At 43.4% G+C, this 12917-nt stretch overlaps 1 protein-coding gene and 1 non-coding gene across 3 annotated transcripts; both read right to left on the reverse strand.

The window, feature by feature from the left end:
• Positions 1 to 1623: 1623 nt before the first annotated feature.
• On the reverse strand, positions 1624 to 12538 carry fbxw10 (F-box and WD repeat domain containing 10). Of its 2 annotated transcripts, XM_010888654.3 has the most exons (15): positions 11822 to 12538; positions 11520 to 11696; positions 11058 to 11297; positions 10080 to 10207; positions 9428 to 9544; positions 9183 to 9289; positions 8589 to 8792; positions 8174 to 8295; positions 7913 to 8067; positions 7587 to 7729; positions 7317 to 7475; positions 6585 to 6871; positions 4814 to 5014; positions 3792 to 4404; positions 1624 to 2083 (listed from the first exon to the last, which is right to left on the reverse strand). In XM_010888654.3, exons 1-15 carry the CDS (start codon positions 12345 to 12347, stop codon positions 1864 to 1866), a joined length of 3399 nt encoding a protein of 1132 aa, XP_010886956.3. In that variant the 5' UTR covers positions 12348 to 12538; the 3' UTR covers positions 1624 to 1863. The 2 variants fall into 2 exon arrangements, with proteins under 2 accessions (XP_010886956.3, XP_019901871.2); XM_020046312.2 differs by lacking the exons at positions 10080 to 10207; positions 11520 to 11696; positions 11822 to 12538 and having other exon boundaries at positions 11058 to 11125.
• An 89-nt stretch (positions 12539 to 12627) lies between these two features.
• On the reverse strand, positions 12628 to 12698 carry trnag-ccc. The gene has a single exon. It is a non-coding gene; the product is annotated as a tRNA-Gly (tRNA).
• Positions 12699 to 12917: the final 219 nt, after the last annotated feature.

Genomic DNA, 12917 nt, shown 5'->3' on the forward strand with positions numbered 1-12917 from the left:
GGCGGAACAATGGAGGTTTACACTGCCTGGTCGGGCTAAGCTGTGGTGGGGACTGTGGGGGGGGGGTCTTGTCCCCTCCACCTCAGACACAGTCAGTGCCTTGGGAGAAAAGGCAAAGGGGAAGACACATTGCCCTAAAACCCCAATTTTCTGCAGATTAAATCAAATTAGTAGCAGGACTGCCTCTGAATAAGGATAATCTCCAAAGGGGCTGTGTTTTCGTCTTTTCCAGCCACTACCCACTCCCCCTCTACCTTCTCTGTGTTCTATGGCTCCCAGCTGTTCTGCCGCTGTAGTCAAAAGAAGAGACCAACCTTTCCTCCCCAGGTCTCCTCCTCCTCCTCTACCCTTTAATGATGCCCTGAAGGCTCCCGACCAGAGGGCAGCTGGCGGGTTTCAACGGCTTTGGGGCGACACGCTTCTTTAGCCTGAAAGTAGGACTTGGAATCTGGAACTGTGCCCTTGAGCTAGGCACTTCACCCCAATTGCTCCAGCCGCCCACTCTTTTCTTTCCCAAGCATTGCCTTTGCTGATACCTGCCCTACTGAGGAATGTAGGCCACTCTTAGCTACTAGGATTTGTATTTGCAGCTTTCTCAATGAGCTATTAAAGATGAATGCACAAACTGGAAGCCACTCTGGATAGAAGTGTAAGATAAATCACCAAAGTATATATGTAAATGAACATTTAGCAGCCAATATGTAGGAGCCATTATGGACTATGGGTGACTGGTCACATGATTATACTACATTCATAAACTGGTGAAAGACAGGTCAATAGGATGTATTAACACATTTTCTTTTACTGTCGTGAGAAACACTATTGGCTTAACAGCTAACAAGTTGTCAAGCACAAAAAAATTACATCTATCATCTAGAAATTCGAAACATAGAGAGCTTTTTATGAAAAATGACAAAAGTTAAGTTTTTGTCTCTATTTCCTTAGGTGACGTCAGATATCCTCACGTGGTGGAAGTCTGAGCTCAGGGATCATTCAGTAGATGATGGTCACCGCTGACAAAATGCAATATAGAATATTCCTCCCTGATACTTATACAGATATTAGTGCCATACAGAACTGTGTTGTTTTCATCTTTGCCATAAAATAAATGACCAAAGATTAACTGGGAAGCAGTTATTGCATGCATTTATGAACATTTGCAATCCTACATATGCTAGAATGGAAAATCAGAAACTTTTCACTAGGTCAGCCACTACAAAACCGGACTGACAGCCCCAGTATCCATTAGACACAACTTAACATCCCTCAGATGGTACAACACTGACCTCTACTGGAAACCAGCGCAAACTTACGGTGGAGTGTAGAAGAAAAGTGAATACAAATGATGTAGTGACTTAGGTTATTCCAGCGGTCCAGGCTAAGCAACCCTAGTAGCTGTTAGTGTAGGCTCAAATCAGACCTGATATCTTTCACCACTTTCCTTTCCAATAAAGCACAAAAAGCCTGAAAATGTAGATTGTAGAATACATAGCTGATGCAGGTACCTGCTCTGAACAAAGACACATTACTGACATGAACGTCAAAATGATGTATAAACCTTTAGTGCAGAAGAACATCATTTGTTAAATTCTGAGCAGATTATGAAAATAACATATGCATTGGTGAAAGTAAAGAAATACTAAGTATTTATATGTTTGCACGTTAGAAGTATGCATACAGTAAAAAAGGAATTCACTTCTGAATAGTGAGCCCAGAATCAACAAATCTAGAGACAAGCATTCAGAGGGAGGAATCATACATGCCATTGCCCTGAGCTCTCCCCTTGTCCTGGCATGGCCGCACAGATCAGACACTTATTGGGTTTCCTGGCCAATCACATGTCCAGGTCAGTGTCGGACAGTGTCAGATGTAGGAGTCCTGTCCCAGCTCGGGTGCATACACCTGGTCCTGCTCGGTGTGGTCTGGGATGGAGACACCTTTGACCTTTACCGTCCACGTCGTCTTCCTCTGCTTCTCCTGGTCCTCCCAGGTCGCAGAGCATCCCTCACCATGCTGGTGTGTCTGTGATCTGATGTAACCCTGTAACTGAGTGTCTGTGAGGAGTCTGAAAGCCCCGAAAAGCCTAAATAAATGGATGAATAAAGTAACTCATTAGTGGATTAATTCAAGTGAATAAAATATAAAGGAATAGAACATAAATGGTGCAGCATGTACAGTGTGGGGAAAAAAGTATTTGATCCCCGGCTGATTTTGTACGTTTGCCCACTGACAAAGAAATTAGTCTATAATTTTAATGGTAGGTTTATTTGAACAGTGAGAGACAGAATAACAACACTAACATCCAGAAAAACGCATGTCAAACATTTTATAAATTGAATTGCATTTTAATGAGTGAAATAAGTATTTGATCCCCTCTCCATCAGAAAGATTTCTGTCTCCCAGGTGTCTTTTATACAGATAATGAGCTGAGATTAGGAGCACACTCTTAAAGGGAGTGCTCCTAATCTCAGTTTGTTACCTGTATAAAAGACACCTGTCCACAGAAGCAATCAATCAATCAAATTCCAAACTCTCCACCATGGCCAAGACCAAAGAGCTGTCCAAGGATGTCAGGGACAAGATTGTAGACCTACACAAGTCTGGAAGGGGCTACAAGACCATCGCCAAGCAGCTTGGTGAGAAGGTGACAACAGCTGGTGCGATTATTCGCAAATGGAAGAAACACAAAAGAACGGTTAATCTCCCTCAGTCTGGGACTCCATGCAAGATCTCACCTCATGGAATTGCAATGATCATGAGAACGGTGAGGAATCAGCCCAGAACTACACGGGAGGATCTTGTCAATGACCAGGCAGCTGGGACCATAGTCACCAAGAAAACAATTGGTAACACATTACGCCGTGAAAGACAGAAATCCTGCAGCGCCCGCAAGGTCCCCCTGCTCAAGAAAGCACATGTACAGGCCCGTCTGAACTTTGCAAATGAACATCTGAATGATTCAGAGGACAGCTGAGTGAAAGTGTTGTGGTCAGATGAGACCAAAATCGAGCTCTTTGGCATTAACTCAACTTGCCGTGTTAGGAGGAGGAGGAGGAATGCTGCCTATGACATGGAGGTGGAAACATTATGCTTTGGGGGTGTTTTTCTGCTAAGGGGACAGGACAACTTCACCGCATCAAAGGGACGAGGGGAGGGGCCATGTACCGTCAAATCTTGGGTAAGAACTTCCCTCAGCCAGGGCATTGAAAATGGGTCGTGGATGGGTATTCCATTATGACAATGACCCAAAACACACACCCAAGGCAACAAAGGAGTGGCTCAAGAAGAAGCACATTAATGTCCTAGAGGTCTCCAGACCTTAATCCCATAGAAAATCTTTGGAGGGAGCTGAAGGTTTGAGTTGCCAAACGTCAGCCTAAAAAACCTTAATGACTTGGAGAATATCTGCAAAGAGGAGTGGGACAAAATCCCTCCTGAGATGTGTTCAAACCTGGTGGCCAACTACAAGAAACGTCTGACCTCTATGATTGTTTTGCCACCAAGTACTAAGTTATGTTTCGCAGAGGGGTCGAATACTTATTTCACTCATTAAAACGCAAATCAATTTATAACACTTTTGAAATGCGTTTTTCTGGATTATTTTGTTGTTATTCTGTTTCTCACTGTTCAAATAAACCTACCATTAAAATTATAGACTGATCATTTCTTTGTCAGTGGGCAAACTTACAAAATCACCAGGGGATCAAATCATTTTTCCCCCTCACTGTGGTCATATCCAAATAGAAATGTGTCTACAATGTGTTCTGTATGTAATTCTATTCACATCAGACCTGAATGGGTCCGGTGAGTTGTGCAGGCCGATGGTCTTATTCGGCATCACAAAGTCCACGCGGCGTCCTGGAAACATACGCTGCGGCTCCTTGACGTCTGACTGGGCACTGGTGGTGAATGCCCCTACCTTGCTCACCGCCGACTCGGGCACGCCCAGTGACGTCTGGGGCCGCACCACCACGGGGGAGGGGACGGACGAGCGGACCTCCCGTCTCGGTTTGAGGTCCAGAGCCCGGGTCAGGAGGGGAGTGTACGTCTTGGTCATGCTGTACTGGAAGGCCCGGTGGCTGGGTGCTGATGGGGCCTTCTGAAATGTACTCAGTGGGCTCTGTTTTGGGACTGGAGGTTGTGGGGAGGTTTGGGGCTCTGGGTCCTTCCCTTGGTCAGGGGGAGTAAGAGATGGAGGAGAGCCCCAATCATCCCGTAGCTGAGCATTAAGCTCCATGTTGACCCCGGCCTGGTCCCTTGCCTTGGCCCGCTGGGTGGAGCTGACACTGAGGAGGACCCGATCAGTGGTGATGTTGTGATGGGGGCCCCTCTTCTTCACTCTGTCCCTCACAGCCTTCTCACTGCGAGTCAGCATCCACTTAGTGGTCACGTATGTGTCTCTGGCTGTGAGAGGGAGCTTTATATAGTGGATTCCAAGCAATAAAAGTGAACATACACTTTTGTTATCTGTCTGATTTTGGTAAAACCCAGCGATGGATGAGGGAAATTAAACTATTATGTTCAACCACTCTTTGTGGTATGGGAGTGTAATATTGTACTGTGTTTACCTGTACTGGTGGTATTTTGACTGGGAGTGTAATATTGTATTGTGTTTACCTGTACTAGTGGTATTTTTACTGGGAATGTAATATTGTATTGTGTTTACCTGTACTAGTGGTATTTTTACTGGGAATGTAATATTGTATTGTGTTTACCTGTACTGGTGGTATTTTTACTGGGAGTGTAATATTGTATTGTGTTTACCTGTACTGGTGGTATTTTTACTGGGAGTGTAATATTGTATTGTGTTTACCTGTACTGGTGGTATTGCTACTGGGAGTGTGGATGGTCCTGGTTTGGGACTCTTGGGTGTGTCCGCTGACCAGTCCCCACGGAGAGATGGCTGAGGGGGGCTTAGTGATGAACTCTGGCTGCAGGTCGATGTAGGCCCGGCTCCTACGGTAGCTCTGTAGCTCGCTCCATGTAGCAGGCCTCCTAGATTCCTGCTGGACTGCTGTAGAGTGGAGGCAGACCGCAGGAATTTCATTAGTAGAATGAGGAAAAAGGCCCTCAGACCATAGCAATTTCCCTGCACCATTGTGGTGATATATTCTGATGCCAGAAGCCTTGATAAAGTAGTCACAGCAGGATGCTATTAACCTAACATGGTGGTCCAGTATGTTTATGCCGTTTCTAACTCCCCTCTGTTTTCATTCATTATTACACCTGGCACAAAAAACATAGAAGAGCTAGATACAGAACAGAGAATGGGACCAGTTTAGGATAACACTGTTAATATGTTATTGGAAAAATGATATCATTCATCCACCCAGTATGTGTAATCTCTCATCTAGATCTGGATCTGGGTAGACACTTTAAAGTGTTGACAACTCTTCCTGCTGTTACAGCTACGTGGCTCTTGGTTACTTCAGAGACGCAGTATTCTAGTCTGGGATGCAAACTGAATAATGTAATGTTACGACCACTTGGAAAAACACCTTTTGTTGACGTCTTTTGGCTGTGTTTCCGAAGTGAATCATTTATTCGTCAAGTAATCTGTTTTTCTACTTCATGGTTTGATTTAAAATCAGAAACTGCCAATATTTCTACGATGACCTATGCAAGCCGACTTTTTCCCCAGAACTTTCAGAAATATGAGGGGTAGAGTCAGTTACGGTACATAGATACATGCTTCGCAGTACAGGTGCCTCATCGCAGACAGGTTTTTGAATCGTCAGGGTTTAGGCTGGGGAATTAATTCACCTCTAGCATGCATTTACCAGCAAAAGCATATTGGTTTTAAGTGAGTATTGTGATAACAAGTAAGGCAAGGCCAGAATTGAGAAGTGGCCATCACAAAATTGGAAGGGTACTTTGTGGGGGGGTGCAAAGCGGCTATGTTGATGGAGATTTCACATACTGAAATTATAACTTACAATGAAAAAAAGATAAATCTACTTACAGTCTATCTCTCCATGGGATAGAATGTAAACAAAGTGGTAAATCCACATACCTTTTTTTCTAATGATAAAATAAATATGCATTGGTTATTTCTATAACGATATATTCTAAAGTACATATATCATGGGAAAAGCCATAAGGAAGGTTGAGGGGTGATTTCAAGGGGTCAACTACTGTCTTCGGGGCAATACCTTAGAAAGAGGTGATTAGACAGTTCATGCAAATTTCTTAAAATATCCCCATGTTTATTTTAAAATATTATTATTATTAAAAGAAACATGGCAAAATATGAGATTCCATAAACTTTCCATTGCTCTATTTGCATGGGTTCAGGAGCTACAATGCAGTAAATATTTGATGGATTGATTTTACGTAAAAATAGCTGAGTATCTTAGAAAAAGCTGTTACATATATCAGAACTGTATTGTTGAATATGTTCTCCTATTTGAGAAGCAATGCGAAAAGTAAAGTACTCTTACAGAGCAAAATTCCTGTCATAAAGAAAGAACGGTTTGAGGATGGTGTCAGGAAAGACATGGAGGAAATAAAGACACGGAGTAATACCATAACAACAGGTTGGATTTCAGGCTGGCAGTATGCAGCCTCCAGACTCTGGCACTCACCCTGTGCCCGGCGCATGCTGGAGGCAGACAGGGAGCGTGCGTGGTGGGACAGCCCCAGCTTCTCCGGATCCTTGCCCTCGCGGTTGTAGATCTTACAGTTGGACGAGCCCACCAGGGCCATGCGCTCTGCCCTGACCTGGGCGTGTGGGGATGTGTTTCTGCTGAGCGCGCCTTTAGGAGTGCCCTGGTGTTCGCTACAACACTCCCTCTCGGCAGGCATAGAGTAGTCCCAACGCACCCTGGTAAAGCGGAAGAGCAGAACGCTGGAGCGCGTGTTCACCACCATACTGAGGGAGACGAAGAGGAGGGAAAGAACGAGAACGCTCATGAGGAGCAGAGATGTCATGAAGGTGGAGATCACAGGATGGGGAACAGCGCCACTGTCCTCCACACAGATGTTGTTAATGTTTTGTTAACGCAACAGATCTGGGGGGAGCATCAAGCATTGAGGTTGAGCTGGTGTCACCATTAAGGGTCCCAACTTTGAAGGCATGAGTACCAGAGCAAATTAAGCTGCTGACTATGAATTGAATTTAATATTTTTTTCTATCCACTAATTGATTAAAAGGAAGTAAATTAACACGAAGGTGTTGTTTTTGTGTGACGGGAAAGTCACTGCAGCGAGAAGTAGGGGTGCTTCAGCCCCAACGGACAACATTGTAATTTCATTTGTTTCATTTGTTTGAAGGGACGTCACCGGCTTGTTGTGCGAAGGGACAATACAGTACTAACTTGTTGTTGTGTGTGTGAAGAGAGAGTATAGGGCTATGTTGACCTCCTGCCTTGATGACCCTGAGGCAATCCCCTGTTAGGAAGTTGAATATGCGGATCTTTCCGTCAGCACAGCCGGTGATGACACGCAGAAATTGAAGAATCAGTGCCAGAACTTCCCTAGATGATAAAACACATACATACACACCATTAAAGTGTTCAATGAACCTCAAGATAAACTGGTGAAAAACAAGTACTTTTTATGATGGGTTATTAATGATCTAAACGTACTTCGGGTGGCGATAGGTCATCAGGCTTTTCTTCATTTCACAGCTGGTGCTCCAGGCCATGACCTTTCCGTCCGAACCTCCCGATAGAATATGCCACTGGTCGAAAAACAGACACTTCACAGAGCTGTGGTGTGCATTGATTGTCTGAAACCAAGAGAAGTCTTTCACTCAAAACCAATCCAAATCAAATGTGGTCAAATCAAATCTATTAGATGTCTCTTCTAAAAAAAAATGAGTTTGAAGTATTTTGTACATTTATTTTCACTGGTTTCCTGAACATATAAATCCTTGTTGTGTTTTGGCATGGCGGCCAACTGACCAACTCACTTTCAGGAGTGATGCGGTCTCCATGCCCCACATCTTCACCAAGCCTTTTTCGCAGCTGCTCAACACAAGAGTCTTATCTATCTTCACACACAAAATGGGGTTGTGGTGCTTAAACTTGAGCTTCTCAAAGCACTTCCCTGTCTGCAGGTTCCACACTGCCATGGAGGCAAACACACACACACACACACTTTGAGGCTAATATAACACTTAGGTTGCAAAATATTTCAGCAAACTGCCTGAGAGTGACAGCTTGACATTTACCCTTGACTTTGCAGTCCTTTGCCCCTGAGACTAGACAATCCTCATGAAGGTCCAGGCAGTTGATGGTACCCAAATGGCCCCGCAAGAGCATCGTGCATGTGCCTGTTTTCAGATTCCAACACCTACAATGGATGTTCAGTTCAGGTATATGTCAAAGTAATTTTATAAAGGACTTCATTAGCAAGGTGTGTACAACATACAATAAATCTCAAAACAGCCATTTTATTTTCTAATATTGTTTCTATTTCTTAACCAGATCACACACAAACAATACTGACCAGCCAGTTAGATATTTAGCATTTAGCATATCATTAAGTAAAATGCGTCCAAACCCCAAATAAGGTTCTTGTTGACTTCAAAAGAGATTACCATTCTAGTAATTCTATGTTTATGTCTTCCTCTACTGTACTTCTACCTGATGCTGAGGTCGTAGCTGGCGCTGATAACCAGACCCCTCTCCTCACAGAGCACAAGGGCCCTGATGGAGCCGGCATGGCCCTGGATTACAGGGAACACCTCCTTCAGCGCCACCACGTCCAGCAAACGCACCATGCGGTCCTTGGAGCCCACTGCCACCAGCTGACCTCCGTCATAGTGCACCACCCTGGACGGGTCCTCCCTGTCCACCAAACACCATATACATTTGGGATCAGATTGGTTATGTCTCAAGTATCACTACATTCCCTACATAGTTGACCAACACTTAGGGGCTCATGGATTCTGATGAAAAGCAGTGCACAAGAGAGGGAATATGGTGCCAGTTGGAACACACCTAGCCATTCATGTATTTACTTTGATCCAGTATCACCTTGTGTAACCTGAGTAATTAAGTTAGAGACCTGGTCGTTCATTTAAACGACCAAAAGGGCTCCATAAACAATGTGCTGTAAAAGTAATGTGACATAATCCCTTGTATCTCATTGGACTGTGAATTCCAGGCCTTGTTCCTGTGTTACTCACAAGTAGCAGCAGCTACAGTGTTACACAGACACTGGGTCATCTTACTGACCTGTCCAGCAGCAGCAGGATGTTGTACACTCCACAGAACACATTCCGCTCTTCCATCCACACAGCTCGGGTTCTAACGCCAGCATAGACGGCAGCAAAACCCCTCTCCTGTAAAGGCCCACAGACCCACAAACAAATGTACGTATGATAAGAAACACTGTGTCATCCAAGGGTCAGCTGCGTTGCAGCATCTGGGTTAAGTGGCGAACGCTGGTTGATTTGATGATACGTCAATCATACGTTTACCCATTTGATTTCGGAGAAGATGTCTCCGTGGTCCTGGTGCTCCTCATCCTCCCTTATGGGCAATAAGACCTCACGGACTTTGGCGTAGGTAGAGCTGACGTCTGTGGTAATGTTGCTCTGAGGGGCGAGAAAGAGTGCTTTTACACAACGATAGTATTATTGAGATGAACGAGGCCTGTTGTCACATTTGCGTTTGAGATCAATCTCACAGTTGCACCGAAACAATTCTACTATCACCAGCAACAGCACTTTTTTGATGGAGAGCGCCATGGCCAGTTACCAAGCAAACACCACTCGAAGGGAGTTTATCCTTCTTTCACATCGGACATTGGCGCACGCCTGTGTCACACCTTACGCTGCAGTGAGTTTCTCCCCGCTAGTGAGACTGAAATTGTATTTACATGTTATGAAAATGTTATTTTAATGAAATTGTTGTCATGACAATTGTTGTATTCTAATAGGCTCAAAGAATCAAAGGACTGTATTACCCTGTACCTTGTTCAGTTAGCTTGACATGATGATCATGGACAATCATCCCTGTGATCCCTATCTTGACCCGTTAATCAATCAAATCTTTACTATCCCAAATGTTAAAAGGTGTTTGTAAATGGTATATTCCCAATAATTTGTTCTACTGTTTATCTTACAATACCTGCATCAACATAGATTGTTTCTCTACAATCTTCTTGCATTTAAGATCCTGCTGAGTGTCTTCTGTCAGGTATCGCCAGTGTTGGGAGACATCTTTGCAGGAGTGCAGAGAGGCTTTGTCTAAAAGACCTGAAACACACAGCTTCATGTGCAGCCATCCTTTAAAGGTTACTTTCATACACCTAATGGCTACGAGCTCCATTGAATGAGGACTGAAACAAACTAGAAGTAGAGAATTATGAATACAAACTAATATTTTGGTTTGCACCATGGAAACATGTCAAAACATGTTTTAAGAGCATGAAATGAGAACACAATATCGAAGGAACTCTGCACACTTCACAGATGGTATTTGAAATGATGAACTATTGTTGAAAAGTTATGTCTGAAAAATACAATCTTCTACAATATTTTAAACTATTGCAGTGCTTTTTTTGGTTTGCAAACTTATTTTGTAGGAATGTTTGTTAAATGTTAACAAAGGCTATAAAACATAATTTTAACAACAGTTCCACAGGAATGTTATACTGGTTACTGGGCAAATGTTTGCTGTTCTTTTGTCTCTCGTAAACATCCAGTTAGGCCAGGTGTACAGTATGAAGGCTGAGAAACCAACATCTTGAAAGGGCAGCCTTGTATAACAAAGTCATCACCATAGCATTTCTATTGGCCCCTGATTTGTCTTTATGCGGCTGCTTCAAGGAAATGTCAAAAAGCACTTCAATCTAGACAAAAGGGAGCAGTAGTGAGTGTTCACCGCTGTCTCTCAACAAAACCTGATGAACACTGCATTTCAGGAGACTTAATGGGTCAGAGGGGCGCACAGCACACATACATTCACAGCTGCATATACTAAGTCTGCATTAACACCGACCATGTCATAATTAGCTACTAGGGGAAGATATAGAGCATAATAGCAGTCTAATAAAAGATTGCCTAGATGCGTTTTGCTGCGGTGGGGGAAAGGCGGGGTGTTCACCTAAAATCCTCTTAGCAAGATGAACAGGGAGACCACGGATGAAGTCTCTGTCCCGACTGACTCCGGAGACAGAGCGGGAGCACTGGGGGACCACCATTAGGGCAGGGTCGTCTGAGCTGATGGATTCATTGTCGCTATCTTTCTTCACTGTCCCCATATACACACGGTCAAAGCTGGGCAAGTCTTCAGGCCCAGGGCAGAGACACACCCGTGGAACTGCATTAAGTTGGCAGCTATTCGCTGGAAAAACGGCAAGGTGTAGATTCAGAAATATTGCAGAAATCGTCCACAAATTAGGTAATTGTATTCAACCTTGAATAACCAAAGGTGAAATTCTTATCTATTCCATATAGTAACTCAAGAACCTACAGACCCCTCAGTCTTAAAGCTCAGCCAGAGTAAAATGGAATAGTTTCTGGCATTCATTGATGATAGCAAAACATTTCCAAAGGCAGCACTCACAGAGCTCTGCATCATGGCACGTCTCCTGCCTTCCATCTGTTGTGTCCATGTCTGTGAAATTGTACACACTGACAGGCTCATAGAAGGAGCTGGCCTGGATGAGGAGGTCCAGGTCTGGATGATCCTCCTGAGAGTTAAAGGAGTAGGTGGATTCTCGGATAGAAGAGGTGTCCAGCACTAAAACCAAATCGTAGCGTTACTTTTGCATTAGGAATATAATGTAATCATATATATTCATATATAATCATAAACGCGTCATAAATCTAAATAAAGTATGATGTTACATTTGATATATTACATACAGTGTTTATATTGCAGGAAGGCACGTTTTTTTCTCGCTATTAGCACACTTGTTAAGTTTCCGAGCATGTGAAGAAGCTGTGTATCGCATAGGGAAAGGATTCTTAAAAGATAGTTGGATTTTGTCCAGTGATTGCTACGACTGAACCAGTTCCAAGTGTCCACCATTTCCATCCCAAGCATTTTGGTGTCAAGCGCTCGGTCCGAACTCCAAGTGATCATGTCTTCTGGAAGACTTGGCTTCTGACGTGATCTGGTATAGGTAAAATCTTTACCAAATGTAACTTGCAGAACTTTTTTAACATTTTCTAGAATCTCGACACTTTGACACCGCACGAGAACACCCGTGAGGTATCTTCTTTTTGACGCGTCCCCTGCGCGAGACAGCCACTGGATAGAATCGTTGAGCTTGGTAGTGAAGACACAAGTTTGGCTATTTCCACATATATTAAAATCTGCATCGTCTTTCTTGCAACGAAGATTATCTACTTTGTCAGCACACGGTTCTGTAGGTCTAACGCTTTTCATTGCTTTGTCCTATATGCGCGTAACTAGTATTTATACATTTACAAGATTGCTACGTTAAATTTCATACATAATGCACTGCAACTTCCTGCTGAAACTAGGCTTCGTTGTTGCCATGCGACAATACAACACCTACTGCCAGCTGCTTATACGGTAAAAATAAAGCAAAGAATTGAGCTGCATTTGCTGATACTAAAGAGTCGGAAACAAGTCTCGAAAGAGTTGGAAACAAACTAACTTGTCCACAAAAATGAACAGACCGTCGTTTAAATTACAAAACACCTGCGCCGCCCGGGAATCGAACCCGGGTCGAAAGAATGGGAATCTTCCATGATACCACTACACCAGCGGCGCTGATGACATAGCTTGAGATTATAGTCAATATAACCTATTTATATACACATATATATATTTATATATATACATATATGTTTATGTCATTGTTAATGTATTAAACAGAAATATATGGATAATATTCTAGGTTTAAATCATCCCTAAAACAGGCGAAATCCGTTCTTATACGTTTCTTTTACTTCCGGGTCAAACAGTACCCTGTGTTTACAGAATTGCCGT

This window comes from Esox lucius, chromosome 5 (assembly GCF_011004845.1).
Source record: "Esox lucius isolate fEsoLuc1 chromosome 5, fEsoLuc1.pri, whole genome shotgun sequence".
In the NCBI taxonomy this organism is placed as follows: Eukaryota; Metazoa; Chordata; class Actinopteri; order Esociformes; family Esocidae; genus Esox; species Esox lucius.